Source organism: Gobius niger, assembly GCF_951799975.1.
Source record: "Gobius niger genome assembly, chromosome: 4".
NCBI classification, from domain to species: Eukaryota; Metazoa; Chordata; class Actinopteri; order Gobiiformes; family Gobiidae; genus Gobius; species Gobius niger.
The window spans coordinates 33,503,676-33,522,545 of NC_136855.1; the positions used below are offsets into that span (position 1 = coordinate 33,503,676).

Below are 18,870 nucleotides of genomic sequence, written 5' to 3' on the forward strand. Positions count from 1 at the left end.
GTATAGTCCCTGTAAGGTTAGGGTTAGAGTTATGTCTTGTTACAGAATGACCCTGCAAACTACAAATACATATTATTCCATTGTGTATCTAACCCACGGGTACAAGTTATTACACATTGTTACAGAGCTCATTACAGTGTACTACATTTAGTTAGGTACAATGTATCAAGGGTAGTGTAAAATAAAGCAATGGGGGTAATATATTCATTAAAAATCTAAATCTAAATAATTGATTCTAAATACGACACTTGGATTCCATGCCCCTCATGTCCGCGGCATGGTGACAAAAAACGTGCGAGAGAGGAACAATTGGGAGCAAATAAGTTAGGTTGCTTTAGAGGTCGCCATGTTTTATTTTTATTTATTTATTTATTTGATAGGGACAATGCATTTTGATGAACAGTTGCACATGAGCACTGTAAATATGCCAGATTATAGCAGGGATTATAGCATAGTTTCCATCTGTAGTCCCTAGGCAGGCAGCACATACACAATTTACAATTTACAATTAACATAATGTCACAACAATAAATGCAGTAACAACTAAAAGTGTTCACAGGCCTGGTTTTCCTTTAGCCACAGTTTAAAACGTGCTTTAAAAGTGGCCAGAGTTGGAGTCTCTCTGACTGATAAAGGGAGACTATTCCAGTACTTGGTGCCTTTTACAGAGAGCACAGTCTGTCCAAAGGAGGTTCTCCTGTGTGGAACCTCACTGTCTCCTCGAGCTGATGCCCTGGTGCCCATCCCACTAACAGACTTTGGCTTGATGAAATCCTGCAATGGAGGTGGAGCAAGTCCATGCAATACTTTATATACAAGGCAGCCATATTTAAATGGTGCTATATACTCACAAAAGGGCTAAATATACAGTATATACCTGTAGATATATCACATCTTCTTGAACTCTGACCGACAGTGTGAAAGGTAAATCTTTAGTCGCTGCATCATAAAAAAGTGCTCTTCACGCCAACTGAGCAATAGCCCAATAAAAAATCTGCGCACGTCACCGCGCAGGTTAAAAGTGATAAAATTTCCCTGAACGGTGACAAGTCCTCAAAATGGCGTCCAGAACAGGAACGAAAAGTCCCGTAAATCAACCCCATCCGTTTCCACGTTGCAAAGTTTTTACAAGGACAGCACATCTCCGCGCTGATGCCTCCCCGTTGCACATTACAGCAGCTGATTGCCATTATAAATAACACTAAGAAAAGCACCACTTCAGCTCCAGATAAAACCTCCGGGCTTTTCCTTTCATCTGTGGAGGATGGATTACACATTATGTCAAAAGTGCCAGCTTATTGAGGGTAATTGTTCCTTAGTATTCACTGCGTTCCAACTGTTACGCAGCTAATGTCTGTTTCTCACAGTGATACTCTGACGCACTCGCGGCTCGTGAAAAATGGAAGAAACTTCAGAGTGCGCTCATTTTAATTACATTTTAAGGCCAAGCGAGATTGTTGCGAGTTCAGCGGCAATAACCTTTGCTAATTACTACACAGTTATTTAATTGTACAGTAATATAAAAAAAAGTGCCGTAACCCTCGAGAGGCTTAAGAGCTGTTTCCGAACAGAGAGCCGCTTTAATTAGACAGTAAATTGTATGTTCAAGTTGCTTCTGGAAAAAAACAGTGTAACTTTTCAGTGTTTGTCCGATGGTGAACAAGAGCGCATTTGTAAGTAAATATGAGGATCACCGACTAAAAAGCCTCAGAACAATTAAGAAAAAGGAACAAAAACAGAAGGTAGCATTAAAGATTGCAACACCCTTTTGTTTTTGCACGATACCGATTCACATCAGCGTCGTCTATTGTAGTTATGTACACAGATGTAAAGATGTGATGCTCCATGCCTTTTTACTTTCTACATAATCCAACAGAGCTGACTTCATGTGAAACAGATGCTCACAGATTCACCTAAACAGTTTAAGCTAAACTCAACTGTTGCATTTAGCTTGGGTTGGATTGTCTTATTTACAAAGTTACAAAGGGACTTAAAGCAGTACTAACCCACATAGCAAATATTGTGTGGCCCGTGGCCCAGATACCGCGATGAATTACGGTCCTACACTGGGCCACCTCCGGTAGCCAGAGTCACGCAGACAGAACTCAGCCTTATGTGCCGGTGTTGAGCCAGATCTCAGACAGAACTCAGCCTTTTGTGTAAGTAACTCTTGCCCCTAGAGGCCATAAGCGCAACTGCAGGTGTCCTAGCAAGTTGCGATTCTTTTAACTTAATAATTGTCTTGGAGAGTAAATACTATGCTGACAGAATACAATGGAAATATTTTTTTTCACTCAAACTTGTCTGTAAATACTGTTTAAAGTGACGCTAGCCCACAGTTAGCTTTGCCCGTTAGCCTGTTAGCTTCTCCTTCGTGATTCCATTAGTGTGTATTGCTTGCTCCGGTCCGGTGGTAGTCAAGTTGCAAACATGGTTTTCTGGCCAGAGACACCAGGGGGAGATGAAAGACCCTCCTAGCATCCCATAAACACTTGTATTACCCCCACAGGGACTACGAAAAGGATTTATTAAGGTAAACACGTTACTTAGTGCTGCTTTAATGTTAATTTTGTTGTCATCTAATTGCTCTAGTTTTAACAGAGTTTAAAACTAGAGCATATATAGTCCCTTTAATGAAGACAAAGCAAATTTTCAAAAATCAGGTGCCTTTAAATATGTTTTTTGTTATATGTGTTACACAAGCAAATGTGTGTGTGGCTCAGGGCTGCATTTACATTTCCTGGACAGCAACAACAAGTAACGCCGTGCGCCATTGAGCACGGCGTACTGAGATGAATGGATGGCCGTTTTGCGTACCCAAGGTTTATTTAATTTATCGATGAATTAAACACTTCAACTCTCATTGACTGTAGTCTGTCATTTAGTTACAAACATATAATACTTTAAGTTGAAAAGCCGATATCTGCACATTTGATGGTTTTATTCAACATTGCATTTTCTGAGGTTACCAAGGCAACTAACAGTGTGCCGCCATAGTCACTTCCCTTCAAGCTATGTCCCTGGCTGAGCCCTAACTCCTCATTTACTATTCTGCGCCGCACTATGTAGCATACTGTATAGTGCACTCACTATGTTGTCGATTCAGACACACGGCTCACTACTTTCTCCTCAGTGTGAATCACATTTGGGTTGTAACGTGTTCTGCAGAATGAGTGCACTTCATCTATTATAAGCTTGCTAAACTTCAGTAATGTATTTCTGTGATAAAGAGCGACCAATTTCAAGAGACAGTTTATTATTTATAGATAAATATAAGTCAGAACAGTTTTAGTTAACGTGGGCTTTACATGAATGAAGAAAACAGTTTGGATTATTTAACAGCTCAAGCTAAAGGTCAGCAGATAGTATTTAGCTAGAAAAACACGCAACACGTGATTAAATCTGCTCATTCATTTGTCCTGTGTTTAGTTCAAAGACCTGTCGCTGCCGGCTGTTCTCCTCCCACTCGCAATGCATGGCGTGACCACTATATAGTAATGTAGTAATATAGTACATAGGGACTAGTGTGGGCAGAGGACACACACTGCAAAAAGTAAATATCAAGCATTGGCTTAAATGACTTGAATTGAGGAAATGTATCTTGTTTTGAGCGGTTTTCACTCATTTAGACACTTTTCCTGATCGGACCAAGTTTACTTTGCTTGTTTGAGGACATTTCAGACCAGTTCTAGGGTAAATCTCGCTTGAAATAAGAAAGTGAAATTGCCAATGAGATAAGACCAATTTTCTTTCCCCATTGGTAAAGAAAATGACCTGAAATAAGGACGAAACGTATCGAAACGAGTCAGAAACATCTCAGAACAAGTGAAATAATCTAGGACAAATGCCCAAGAACTTCTTATCTAGTCAAAACAACTAAAATTTGTATTATTATGCTCAAATTGAGATGTTTATCCTAATCTAGTTGATTACTTTTTGCAGTGCAGCCATTGAAAACCATGAATATAACCTGTAAAAATGAGGCACATGTGTTGGAATTAGCCAACAATAATTACTGAACCTTCCCCAATATGAAAACCTAAAGATGTTACTGTTTTATCACATATTAGCAAACAAAATGTATCTCCTGACATAAAGCTACGCCATTTTGAGTCAGTCTTCGTCCTGCACCGCCTCCTGGGTCTGTGGCTCGGAGGCCGTTATCTCCTCTGCCTCCTCCGCGCCCTCAGCCTGCGTGTCCTCCCCCGTCAGCCTGACTTCTGCGGCCGCGTCTGGGTACAGGCTGGAGGTGTTGCCGTCTTTGTACGTGAGCACGATGTCCCCCGGCCGGCTCTCGCTCAGCTCCCCGTTCGGCGGAGGGGAGGCGGGAGGCTTGGCCGGGGGCGTGACGGGAGCGGCGGCGGTGTCCTCCAGCGACATGACCGGCAGCTCCTCGCAATCTCTCCTCTGGAGCAGGCCGGCCGCAGCCTTGTACTTGGCGATCTTCTTTCTGTTCCTGCGGGGTTGGAGAAAAGGCAGGCGCGCAGAAGTTAAAAAATATGGAGACTGGTTTTGAATCTTGAATGTGTGACAAAAGAGAGAGTCGATTTAAAAAGAAAAAAAAGGGAAGTATTTGTACTTGTTGGCCATGGCGCCCATCCCCAGCAGCATGAAGCCGATGAGGAGACAGAGGAAAGCGAGCGCCAGCAATGCAAACTTCCAATATGTGGCTGTAAAACAAAGAGAAAAAAACGGTGTGTTTATAACAGAACTGCATAGAGAGGGTTTGCAGATGGTGTCACAACATGGCAACAGAAAGCTGAAGAACTGTCAACGTTTGAGGGATGAAATTTGTTATTTGTTATGACACCTTTTGGTTCTGTTAAGAATATAAAGGACGTGAGCGCATTCCTCCATACTCAAAAAGTAAGACAGTTTTAGGGGAAAATATGACTTATTTAGAACATCTGTTGAAAGTAATATTCATGATTTTATTTCACTGAAGCAGCAAATTAATGAAGAAATGTTTGGACATTTTCAAACTAATTACAGGAAGTGACATAGAGGCAAAGATCCATAACAGTTTGACTCATTTTCCATTGATGTAACATGGTTGGCATGGCAACAGTTTCAAGACACAGACGGCATCTCTGAAATCGCCCATATGGTCATTTTTGAAAACAGTTAAGGGGAAAACAATTTGGAGAAATATCTAAACTTTCTCTCATTATTCAAAAACTACTTTAAAGAGAGGGTATTATGCTTTTTTCAATCACATAGCACCAGTCTATATCACACTACAATGATGACGAAACCTTCTGTTGGTCTGTAAATGCAGTAAATTAAAATAACTGCCTTGTATAAAATTGCTCTCTCAAAATGGCTGTAGTGAATGTCTTGAAATAGGCCCCTGTCTCTTTAAGAACCTCTGACCCTTTCCGACACGCCCCCTCCACACGCTGTCTGTGGCATCAGTGGGGAGGGGGTTCTGCTGAGGAGCAGTGGTTGGTTACTCGGCTGGTGACGAAAGCTCGGAGGCGTCTCCAGGAGGTGGGGGCGTTCCTAGGAGGACTCAGGCAAACCTGTCCCTAAAATGGCCGCCATCAGAGTTTTTACAGATTACTCAAAAATACGTGAATGTGCCAAGGCAACACTTCAGGCATGTTTTTAATGAGGGAATGACATAATAACATGATGTAAAGCTTGAAAAAGTCAATTTTGCATAATACCCCCCCTTTAAAATGCTAAATTATGAATATAGTTTTCTACTAAATAAAGATACATATTACGCATTAGGACATGGCTGGAAGATGTAGGGGGAGGAAAATGCATAGTTTTTAATTTTTCAAACTCCTTATAGTCCCTTTAAAGGAGTTTTTAAATAATGAGAGAAAGTTTAGATGTTTCTCCAAATTGTTTTCCCCCTTAACTTTTTTCAAACATGACCATATATGGGCGATTTCAGAGATCCCGCCTCTATCTATGATGATGCTGTCTGTATCTATCTACAGTATGTCACTTCCTGTCAGTGTCCTATAGATGTTACAAAAATGGCCAAACTAAAGAAATCTGGGTACATTTTTTTTTTAAAGCAAAATCTTAAATATAGCTGTGTTAAGTCTAGGCTCATTCTACACATTAGGACATTGCTGGAGTAAGTAGGGGGTGGAAAATACATCATTATAACATTTTTAAATTCCGTCTAGTCCCTTTAATAGGCACACTTTGACTTGAAAATGAATAAACTTCCGAATAATCACAATAAGGTGTTTATGTATCACACTGAGTCACCATTTCGCCATTGACTGATGTGAGAAATTGTCATTTCATGGGCCATTTTCTCACAATGCCTTTCTCTCACATTATGGCTATGACGTCTGCCGTTAGAAAAGCATCTGCAGACGCCAAATGCTTCAAGTCTTGGCCTCAACAAGATTTAGACTTTCCCCCCCGATGGATCTTTCATATCTAATTCGTGGCATCCTTTATTGAGCTTTGAACCCCAAAATGTTTTTGTATTTGAGCTTATTAAATAAACAAAATAAGTCAAACAAAATCCCTTCTTAATACTGTAAGTCAACAAAACAACCCATAAATCTGAACCTGGCTTCATCAATTATTCAGATTTTGTCTAGGGAAATATAAACAAGCAAAAAGATGATATTTTATCGTAAACATTGAAATGAAACAAAACTTTTAATACAGCTTTGTCCTCATTTTTAAAGTTTGTTTGCAAAATGTTTTCTTTTCAACTTCTGTTACTTTATTTATTTTTTAGTTTGTTTGGTCGGGACAGAGCATGTTAATGAACACACATAGGACTCGTGCATGTAAACACGGAAAGGCCCGTCCAGGTGGGAATCGAACGCTCCATTGATTTGAATGGGATTTTCCAACATTCTACCGGTCATTATTTTCTGATAGAAGACCTTTAATGATCGCTGCCAATGGCAACAGAGTTTGTGCTTGTAATACAGGTTTTTCATATAGATACAGACGGCGTCTCATCATAGAAGGGGGCAAGGCTTCGCCGAGGGGGAAAATAGAATCTTTAGAGAAACAATTTTCCACTGATTTTAGCCATTTTCTGGTGGAATATGAACTTATTCATCACACATAAATAAAGTCAAGTGTAAATCGGGTCCATATGGATATTTTCTCACAGCAGATTGTTCAGTAGAGGTGAAAAATAACTAACCATTAGCATTAGCCCGATGCTAACATGAAGCATCAATCTCCATGTCTTTGTATTTTTATTTAGTAGAAGTAGTTTTTGAATAATTAGAGAAAGTTTAGATTTTTCTCCAAATTGTTTTCCCCCTTAACTGTTTTCAAACATGACCATATATGGGCGATTCCAGAGATGCCATCTGTATACAGACGGCATCTCTGGAATAGCATAAATACATAAATAACGGAGAATGCTACAAGCTAGCATCGGGCTAATGCTAATGGTTAGCTAGCACTAGCTACAACTGCCGTTTTTTCACTTCTACTGAACAATTTGCTGTGCGAAAATATCCATATGGACCTGATTTAGGCTTGACTTTATTTATGTGATAAATAAGTTCATATTATACCAGAAAATGGCTAAAAATAGTGAAAAATTGTGTTTCTCTAAAGATTCTATTTTCCCCTTTAGCGAAGCCACGCCCCCTTCTATGATGAGATGCCGTCTGTATCTATCACTCCGCACGTAGTAGTAGCAGACACTATCTCTGATAAGTTGGGGGAATCGCTTGTGACGTTAACGTGAGTCCGACTTTCAACTTACCCAAAGATTCACCACCATTCCTCCAACTGCACCTTCAACTGAGTCGCTAGGCTAGCAATAAGTAGCTTGCCTTGCAGCTACTAGCCTAGCCACACTGCCTGGAAATCGCGGAAATCAATAACTAAACCTTACGGCCGTCACAAAAGTGTATGAAGTTTATTTTGTGTGTGTTCCGTTGGCAAATAGCTGTATAATAAGCGGGATATGTATAGAACGCTGGTCATTATACGGAAAATAAGTACCTTCAGGGTGAAACAAGACCCCTCCGCTTTGCGTCGCGGTCTGCTTCGCCCCGTCAGTACTTATTTTTCCGATAATGACCAGCGTTCTATACATTATCCCTTACTTAATTCATAGGCCGCATACTAGCAGATTGGAATAAGGGGTGACATTTTCCCATGTGTTCTGGTTATTCCGAAGGATTTCTAGTGATGAAACGTCAGCTACTGTAGTGTATTAATGTAAACACTGCACTCACGGTCCTCAGTGCGATAAAACCATCGAAGATATTCTTTCTCATCTGCTGACAAAGTGGGTTTTACCACAACTTCGATCTCCTCAGACGCCCTCCTTGATCCTGGGAAGAACAAAGAATAGAAACTTTAGATTAAGCTCTCATTGTGTGCATTGACAGCCCCGTAACAAGACATTTGACACGTGCACAGACGGGTTTTTCAAAAGGGAAACCACTTCCATTTGCTTTCTGTTTTCTTCAGATCACAGGTTCATCTATATAGCTGAGTTCTCCAGTTGCATCATTATTTTATTATTTTTTTATCATGAAAAACAAAAGGTAATTTTCCAGTTTATTACCAGTAATAAACTAATGTGAGACTATACGAGGTTGTAGATCTTTGCAGCCTCATAAAGATTAACAGTCTTTGTCTTTTTGAGAGGCATTTTGTCCTCCCTAAATTCATGTTTTACTTATTCGTCTCATTAATTCTGTAAAATAACATGATATATATATATATATATATATATATATATATATATATATATATATAACGTCCCATGTTTGGTTTCACAGCCAATACGTGCCACAATAAAAGCTAAAGACAGTTCAACAAAATAAAGTTTGTTTGTTTGTATTGAGTGAATGATCTTTCTCTTTGGCAAAACGGTTTAATAAAATGATAGCTTTTGTTGTGAAGCAGTGGTTAAGAATTCCATCCACTTATCCACTAGTTTACTTTACAACATCATTTATTATTTATTATGTTCTTTTTGATAACAACAACAAGGTTCAGTAACACTATGTTCCCAAAGAATGAGATCAGCGGAACATCCTGAACATCCAAATGGCCAGGTTATTACTTAAATTAATTTATTCTTCCCGAATGGCACAGGCATAGTCCAAGAAGAATATGGCCAGGAGTTTTTCAGAGATTATTAGTCGGATTTTCATAGGAGGAGTGTTTTGCAGGTGTTTCCACAGCTGTCTAACGGGCATTAACGGAAAGTTAAAGTTATTGGGAATCAGCTGATTTTACTTTGAGCCTTGAGGCCTATCTGAGATGGGCAGGCTATAGTCTATTGTATCAATTATTATGGTGAAAATGCCTATTATATTTTTCCAACAAAAGTGCTACAACTGCATGACATATTCATGCACACATTTATTTGATCAGGTTATTACATTTAAACCTGTAGTAAAGTGATAATTATGTTATCTGGCACCAGTGTCACCTGTGTCTTTTCTTCCTGAAAGGACGGCTCCACCCTCACACACTCTACCTAATTTAGCCCCTGGTTTCATTAGACAGAAACATGTCTGGTAACAACAACAACAAAACTTTAAAGGGGCTAGATGCAAGTTGGCCATTTTATACTCACTACTGCCACCTCAGGTCATACGTGTCACTGCACCTTCTATATTAAGCTTGTGCATGACGGCACTTCGGACCTTTTTGAGTGACAGTGCAGGATTTTAGAGGCAGTTGTGGTGAACAGGTCTGGGCTCATTCTACACATTAGGACAGTGCTGGAACATGTAGGGGGAGGAAAATACTTAATTTTTTTTTAATTTTTTAAACTCTGTATAGTCCCTTTAAGGGCCAGTGTTAGAGCCAAAAGGGTGGTTTGTTGCCTGAGGAGAACATTATGCCATAGAAGGCTAATGCTGCTGGTGAATGTAAAAGACATAGATTCATTATACAAGTCTTTTTGTGCTCAGCCCCACCTAATGGTGTTTTGATACTGACTATAGCACGGTGACATTAGACTGTCACATGCGTGATGTCCTTGGCCACTCCAGTACTGTAAACTTTGCACAGTGGACTCTCACATCTGCAATGCAAGATTTTGGTGACAATGGACCACTGGATCTTTAGACATTGCAGAAGTTTACTAAAACAATAACACAGTGAATGTGTGGTATAATCAAAGCTTAAATATATGATGCCTTTATTTTGTGGCAACTTTTTTTGGTCGGCGAATGTATAAATTCAACATTATCATGGAAATGCACCATCTGTCTGGCACTAGAAAACAATATCCATAGGCTATCATTACCCAAAACAGTATTTAAAGTAAAGAAAGGAGTTGCAGAACAACCCGCTAACACCCTCCGTTAGCTGCCAGATCATTACTATGAATGCAGCTAACACAGTATAGCATCCAAAGGCTTTTATGTGGACATTATCTCAATTTTACATTTAAAACTCTCTATTAATTTAATATTATTAAATGCCCCAGCTCTATGCAGCTTTTGTTGAGTATAAGAGCAGCACTTACGGAGGGTTTCCTGGCAGATATCTCCCTTATCCAGCGACTTCCATTTGATATTCTTGCCATCATCGGTCAGGACTAAGTGCCGACCGCTCAGGGACAGCACCAGAGAGTTGTTCCTGCTAATGAGCCGGTCTCTATCGCAGTCCCACTCCAGACCCTTGGCCCTCTCCTCCTCCCCGGGCTCTGGGCAGGGCTTGGTGCGCACAGGCTGGACGTCATGGGCAGACAGACACCTGGAGGTCGCTATATTGACCAGCCGCCTCTGCTCCTCCCAAATCCACTGCTGGGAATCTGAATAAAGGCTGCACTTCCTCGCCACGACCTCACCGCTCGCAGTGATCTCCTCCAGGCACAGGCTCCGCTGCACGTTGTGGATCATAAAAGCCTGCGCACCTGCAAATACAGCAATCAGTTTAGGAGCTGGATGAAATTAATCAGCATTAAACCTGAATTTTAACTTCAAATATACAAGTTCTATAAAAATGGACATATGCACCAGCACAATTGGAGCGAGTAAACAGGCATTTTAGCACCTTACTTTCATAACCTAATATTAAATATATTTGAAAAAGACACATCAGGAGCGAGGCCTGTTTCTGAGGACCTTCTTTTGAGCTCCCTCTGCTGGCAAACATGGGGACGTAACCAGCGGGAAACAATAGATACAAACGGCATCTCACAGTTAAGGGGGAAAACAATTTGGAGAAAAATATTAACTTTCTCTAATTATTCAAAAACTACTTCAACAAATGCTGAATTATGAATATAGTTTTCTACTAAAGAAAGACCTGAGGAGGAGCAAAGTGTTTCAACAGCCCATAAATACATAAATAATGGATAATGCTAATGCTAACGCTAGCTACGACTGACGTTTTTTTGCTGTGAATAAACATCCATATGGACCCGATTTAGACTTGACTTTATTTGTATGTGATTAATAAGTTTGTATTTTGCCAGAAAATGGCAAAAAAAGAGACGAAATTGTGTTTCCCAAAAGATTCTGTTTTCCCCCTCGGTGAGGCCACGCCCCCTTCTATGACGAGATGCCGTATATGCTTTCATTTTTATAATTTTTATCTAACACATGCAAACAGATCAGTGGCACTGTGGATACATTATACATTATACATGTTAAGGGCAGAACTGCTCAAACTGTTTTCAATGATAAGGTGTCGATCTGTTGCCTTAGTAAACAGGAATAATCGAACACTGGGATTCGAGATAAATAAATATATAACTGTCGCCAGCGGGTCGGAAGGTCGGGGGTTCGAATTCCGGCTCCTACAAGCGCACACTGTCTTTGGGTCTTTTGGCAAGACACCTCACCCACCTCACCTCCAGCGTCTGCGTACATTGGTGTATGAATGAGAGTGTGAATGGATGAGTGGTTCCTTCCTTGCTGTAAAGCGCTTTGAGTGCCTCATGTAGGTGGAAAAGCGCTGTATAAGTTGAGACAATCTACCATTGTTGTCATTCAACGTACACTGAGCACTTAGGGGGTCATTTATCAAGGCAGGTGCTGAATAGCGGGTGCAAGCTGAAAAATTGGGAATGTTGCACTTAATTTACTGTTTGATGTTGCCCCCCAAATCTGATGTGTAAATGAAACAATCCCACGTGCCTAAAAAAAAAAAGTAAATAACTCTGGCTGCTGATCCACTTTTGCACGTGCTCACTTGTTTTGCACATGAGAAAATGCTTGGTAAATGACCCTACTAGCACAACATTTCGTTGCAAATAAACCTGCATGTAAGGTGCAAATAAATGCTACATAAGTGCGACCATGAATATATATGAATAAATATTAAAAAAAAGAAAATGCTTGTTTTTTTGTGTCTGACAACCTCTGCTGCCGACAGTAGTGAGTGAACCACGTTGAAAAAAGTAAAAACACACCACATCATACTGTATCAATACTATGGAGGACATTTAATCTATATGTGTATTCATGTAAGTTCAGAAGGAGACTCTAAACAGAAGCAACAAGGCAATGTTGCATTTGTGAATAAGAAAAAAAACGGCTATGGGGTCATACAGCTACCAACTGTTTGCTCACGTGCAAAACAAGTAAAGTCGCAAGTGCAAAAGTAGAGCAGCAGCACAGTCAACTTTTACTCACACAGCATTTTCTATTATAGTGATACACATCATTTCAAATTCTAAATCAGGCGCAGCACACCCACAACACAGCCAGAAGTATTTGTCTGCTTGCCCTTGCTATTAAGCGCCTCCCTTGATAAATGACCCCTAAGTTACAACATTAAAACATGGTTAGAAAAATAAAACAATGTCCACTTTAAAAAATAAAAATGGAATTCCTTTTAATTTACCTGATAGCAGGAAAAATAGCACACACCACTGGGGATGCATTTTGGTATCTGCAAAAGATTAAACAATTAGTTATTGTTTTCGTACAGAAGAGGAGACCTGACAGTTGCACATATTTACCACAAAATGCAAAAACTTATATCTGGTTATTAATGTAGATAATGTAGTAATAAATAATACAGTACATGCAGTTTATTGCAAATGTCTTTCATTAATCAAAGGCACTTTTACATTAGACTGTTTTCACTTTTGTATTTTAAGAGCAGACATATACACATGTATGACAGGATACATACTAATAAGAAACACTGAGTGCTGGTACGAGTATGGTCTAATTTCTATATGCGCAACATTTAAGATCACACCCTCACTCTGTCTGCTGCTCATTACCAACTAAAAGCCTCCAGGTCATTTTTCGAGGCAGAACTCCACGCCTGAACACAAGCTGCACATGATTAATTATGAATGGTAAATATTTGGTGAATAATTAAACCTACAACATTTAATACACAGACTATTTGATCAATACATTAAATTTGCCTCGTAAATCCACACATACTATAACACAGTGTACTCACATTTTTGATGCCTGCTCTTGTGATGTGTGGATTCATGGAGGCAGAAAAAAAGTCATCCAAAGGTTGTGGGGAGGAGCTATCAGTCTGTATCATCAATCCCTCTTTCATAAGACTTTGTATTAAACACATTCACTTTCCATTGAGGACATTTGCAAACAGGGAACTGAGTGTTAGTAATGACCATTATGTGCACTTGATCAGAAACCTCATACGTTTTCTCTGTATTTTAATCACAAACAGTGCATGTGTTGTCAGAGTGAGCCCTGTGTCCACATACACAGAGAAAGCTTTTAAATCAAAGTTCAGCTTGTTAAACGCAGGTCTTCGACCTTGTTGCCGGGTTACTGTTTAGACAGCCTTGGCGTGCTGTTTGCGGGCCAAGTGACTCACCGGTCAAATGTCTCCACACTCTCTCTCTTTTTTGGTCATTAAAGTGTGGTATTTTTATAGCACTTATACAGAAAGGTGATTGACCTTGGTGTCAGTCAGGTACACACAGTAATATCTGGGTTTTGTTGGACAAATGAATCCAAATGGGACCAACAGGCAGCAATATTATGCTTTCTCTTGCCAGCCTTGAGCCTTCTGTGCCTGTTTCCAATGATATTATTTTACTCTGGACTTGTATAATAGCTGAAATCATTTAGGACAAAAAGCAAAACCTATTATCATAATTGCTCTGAATATTAAGTGTCATCAGTGTATGTCAATCAAGTGCTGAATTTTCCAGCTGAATGAGAAAGAATCTGTATTCAGCTCCCTTGCTGGACGTCTTTGGCTCTCTAATAGCACTATCAATAGTGCACTCTGGCAATACACAGCGGTTTGGCCGTATATGTTTGCACTGGCGCCACAATGGCTGACTTTTTGCCTCACGTCCCATGTTAGATGGACTTTGTTAGGCCTTTCTGTGTGGAGTTTATGTGTTCTTTCTGTATTTAGGTGCATTTCTTCCATAAACCTCATGAACAGTAAATCAAATCCTCCAGCTGAATGAGCTCTGACCCAACCCAAGATTCTGGAGAGGGGTTCCCGCTGCACTGGGATCACAGAAGGTACTTTGCTGTCCCTTGGGAAATTTGTCCTCTGCATTTCACCAATCTTTCCGTCCATATCACAGGGGCAACCTGTGAGGAGGAGCAGTGACAAGGTCTCCTGATCTTGGGCTTTACATATTTTGGTTTGCCCTTTTAGACTAATGGGTCAAATATAGTGGACAAAGTGACCCTCATGGACAAGTTTCAACCATAACCTATGCAGAATTGTGCGTATATTCAGGCCTGACCAAAGGCCGAGGAAAGCACTTCTCTTTGGTCCTTATTGCTGAGAGCTGACATTGCTGCAATACCACCCTCTGGTGGCAAGGGGCCACTCCAAAAGAAATGTTTTAAAAAACTGATTCCAATGGAGACTTTACACCTCCCTAACACCCTAACACTGCTTAAAAGCCTGGCTCCAAAGAGTTTCTTTTTTTCCTGAAAATTGCTGTGACCCTTGTGACAACGCTGAGCAGGTTATCATATATTTGTTAATCACGTTGTTTTTTGTTCCGTGGGAATTAAAGAGCCTAAGGCTTTGATTAACAGGCCCTGGAGCACTGTGGAGGCTTGTTGCTGCTCAGCACGCCTCACAGGAGCGGATTTTTTGGAATGATTGAGCAGTCATCATAGATTCTCTGTCGAATGGAGCAATGGCAGTCTATTAATATTAAGTCTATGGGCCTGACACTTGTCTTGTTAAATGTTAGGAGTCACTTCATTATAAAGTAGTGATTCATTAACCAAACCAGTGACTTGTTCAGAGTTATGACTAATTGCTGCAATTCTAAAGTGATCTACAATATGTTTATAGAAAAATATTTGTCTTAAATTAAACATTTTATCAGCCCAGTAAGAACCAAACAAACTAATGAGTCAATACCGAAAAAAGTGCTTCTAAACAACCTGTAACTACGACCAAATACATCTTTTAAACAAAGAGAAATAAAACATTGCAGCCTATGCTTTGAAAAATCAGTTTATCTCCCATCGTACTCTACTCTCATTGTTGTATGGCAGACTGCAAATCCACGACCCACTTTTACTATAGGCTTTGTGATTTACAGAACAAAGAATCTGCTGCCACATCAGAACAACAGATCAAAACCGCCATCGCTTCCCGACTCCCGAGAACTGTGGATTTCAGTGCGACTAAAACTACAGCCTGTGCACAAGACAGCGTTTCAAAGTGGAGGCTAACGTCGGATGAAACAGCATAGCGGTATTAGCCTGTGGGTGTGGGCGCAGCAAAGCAATCTCGCAAACTGGGGGGAGGACACAAGAACATGATGTAATTTTCCAGCGCTTATCATCTGGCACCACGCTGTCACTCACGGCAGCCCTCTCCACGCACCTTTATGCTGAGATGGAATTTCATCCTATGGGGCCCTTCTGAGCTTTTTATGAAAATACGCCTTAGTCAGGAGCTGGCATTTCTTTACGAAGTCGCAAGGGAACACAGGCTTCTCACAAGTGCGGCTTGGTTTGCGATTTGCTGATTCGAAGTGATTCTACCTTTTGAGGGCCGGGCGAACATACATGGAGAAATCGGGTGCGCTTGTCTTTTTATAAATCTGGCAGGCCAGCAGCGCTCGTATTCCTGTAATTGGAAAGCCTGGGAGGCATCCAAAAACGCGCAGATCTAGTAATTGCCTGTTTGGCTGGGTACAAATTAGTTTCATCTTGCAATCGTTTAGCTATGTGTGTGTGTGTGTGTGTGTGTCATGGTGTAAAGATGTCTATTTGACTAAAGCTAAATTGAAGGGATGTAATGTGCTATGATGTGAGAGATTATAGTCGCTGAAAGGAATGACTGCTTTAATAATAAATACTATTCAGTAACGATTTTTTTGGTTTGTACGCTTTGTTCGGTAGGACAGCACAGGGCTAAAGGGGGTGAAGAGCGGTGGGGAGAGATACTCAGCAAATCGTCAGAGCTGCGACAAACCCACGAGGCTGATACTGGAATAGTATTTCACGTACATGTGTGGTGGTACGCACTTCCGCTGGTTAAACAATCGCCGCTAGATATGACTTAGGGGCGTATCTAACCTTCAGCCCACCTTTTCACCTCTGACGTCACGTAGTTTAGCCTGAGGACGGAGCTGCTGCGTTTGGCCAGTGGCTAGTGTAAAACACGCCGTTCAGTTGCACAAGATGTACTACTTTGTGACTATATGTCTGTGAAAGGCGCTATATCAATAAAGATCTTCTTCTTCTTCTTCTTGAACCACGCTCTCTCCGTATGCGTCCTTGGTGAGTTTCCATGTGGTTTTCATTCATTAAATCTAGTCCGATCTGTCCAAAAACCCCGTAGTTTGTCGCATGTTGGCGTCTTCCTTGAGCTCATGCCTCTGCCGTGCTCTACCTGCCGTCCCCGTGGGCTGTGGCGTGGGGTTTTTTCAATTGACTAGGGCTCGAGGGCTCCTGCACCCGAGCGTGTTCCTTGCTGGTCTCATGAACTAATTCCTCTACAGACAAGGTAACAAGACTATTGCTGGGTTGCAGGTGACATCACAGTGTTCTAAAGGCCTATAGGAAATATTATTTTATTTAAGAGGACATTTTTGGTCTTGTACAGAGAGATCATGGACCCAGTGACTGATATTAATGATATGTTTTCTAATTCATAAATTTATTTTAGCTAGGACTTGTGAAAGTGTAATGCTGTTAATAGGAAAAACTGGTTGCTGAGTGTGGCCCTATACGCAACGGCTGCTATAATCATTGTTTTGCATCCATTTAGTGGAGCTTTGCCTCTCTTGATATTGCAGTTTGTTCTGTATTTTATTTTATTTCATTAATTGCTCGAGTGAATGCTGGAGTGAATGGGTGTGTGTGTGAACCTAGAACATTGGACTGCGGATGGAAATTAGCCTGGAGCTAAATCCGGCATATTTACAGCACTAGTTGTCTGTTCATTAATATGCACTGCCCCATTCAGTTAAGTCAATAAATGAAATGAAATGAGATTTTAACATAGAATAACCAAGTGAAGTACTTTTTTTTTCTTTTTTTCTATATATCATAACTTTTTTTTTTGCCTATCCACTTTCATAATCCTATCGAACCTGACCTTTTTAAGCATGGGAGAAACAAATATTTGTGGTTCCTTGGGTCCAGAATCCAAGGTGGCTTGGTATATATTAAAGTAACTAAATTTTGATTGAAGTAAAGCCTCGGCTGCGACACAAGCATGGCAGCCTCACCCACTAACGCCTCATTTACACCGAGTAAGTTACGTCCACGGCCTGTTTTACGCACGTCTGCCATAACAATAGGAATTAAGTAAAATGAATACACCAGAGCCTCATCAAAAGTAGTTTGTTAATCCTGCATAATGAGCCATGTGCTCGACAAAAAAGGCAAAACACCGCATAAGATTTAACATTGACGTCAAGGCGGAACTGCTTCACCGTATTTCGCTGGGACGATAAACAGCGTGACACCGCTCCAGAACAACAACATAACAGCATCTCATGGAAAAAGTTTACTCCGCTAACCCGCGTCTCGTCTCTTCAGAAGATATTCAGCCGAAATAAGCTAAAGCTAAAGCCGGGTCTCTCCGCCGTGACTGCGCCGAGACCCACCGCACGGCCCGCCTTTCTCGCCACAATCTGAAACTCTGCGGGGACTCTGGGGACTGGGCGCACGTTTGCTTCAGACGTTGGATATGAGGAGGAGGATGATCGGAGGAGAACAGAGACAAGGAGTGGAGGACAGAGGACAACAGACAAGCAGAAGACCGAGGGGGAAAGATGAGTACCTGAGCGGATGAGGAGGAGGAGGAGGAGGAGAGGACACAGACAGACCAACGGCTCCATGTGATGTTTCTTGAGGCGCAGGTAAACGCTTAAAAACGCCTAAAAAAATGAAGATATAATATAGGAAATGGATATATGCTCCTATAATGCATTCTAAGCTCAGAAAAAGGCTACATTAGGCTAGTACATGACGGATTAATGTCTTACTGACACTGCGTAAAGTAGAGTGCGTGATTTGACGTGCGTAAAACGGGCCGTGGACAAAACGTACTCGGTGTAAATGAAGCCAACCAGTCCCAAAGTCCGGAACTTCACAGTCCCCCTATTGATAATAAGAGTTCACTCAATAGCGTTCGGGAATTTGATGTCATATCGCTAAGCATGATGGGATTAGCAGCAATTGTAAACTAATGGAGATTTTAAAAGTTCAAATACTGGAGTTATTGTTCACATTAAAACACTTGGACACCACAGTGTGTTAGATGTATTTACCAGCAGTAACTCAGCAGCTATCGGAGTTGTTCCATGGCTTTTCTCTCCACTTTTTATACTGTTTTTAGCTAATTTTAGTCTATGGAAATGTATAACAGCTGCAAAGATGGCGGATCTCCATGGTAACTGTGGAATTTCCCGAACTCTATTCAACAGTTTGTCATATTTTACAGATTAAGCTTACAATGTAAAATAACAAATAACACTGACTGAGGAGATAAACA

The 18,870-nt window shown here is 40.7% G+C and overlaps 1 protein-coding gene across 1 annotated transcript; it reads right to left on the reverse strand.

The window, feature by feature from the left end:
- Positions 1-3,986: 3,986 nt before the first annotated feature.
- LOC306961831 (uncharacterized protein) lies at positions 3,987-13,374 on the reverse strand. Its single transcript, XM_079554750.1, has 6 exons — positions 13,354-13,374; positions 12,778-12,825; positions 10,451-10,840; positions 8,193-8,291; positions 4,580-4,670; positions 3,987-4,456 (listed from the first exon to the last, which is right to left on the reverse strand). The coding sequence occupies exons 2-6, from the start codon at positions 12,815-12,817 to the stop codon at positions 4,114-4,116; spliced, it is 963 nt and encodes a 320-aa protein (XP_079410876.1). The 5' UTR covers positions 12,818-12,825; positions 13,354-13,374; the 3' UTR covers positions 3,987-4,113.
- Positions 13,375-18,870: the final 5,496 nt, after the last annotated feature.

Bases quoted from the DNA above. Each gene is read 5' to 3' on its own strand.
- LOC306961831 (XM_079554750.1), bottom strand. From the start codon at position 12,817: ATGCATCCCCAGTGGTGTGTGCTATTTTTCCTGCTATCAG. The intron at 10,841-12,777 runs GTAAATTAAAAG...CTGTATTTGCAG, and splicing joins GCTATTTTTCCTGCTATCAG to GTGCGCAGGCTTTTATGATC. The intron at 4,671-8,192 runs GTGAGTGCAGTG...TTTGTTTTACAG, and splicing joins GTTTTATCGCACTGAGGACC to CCACATATTGGAAGTTTGCA.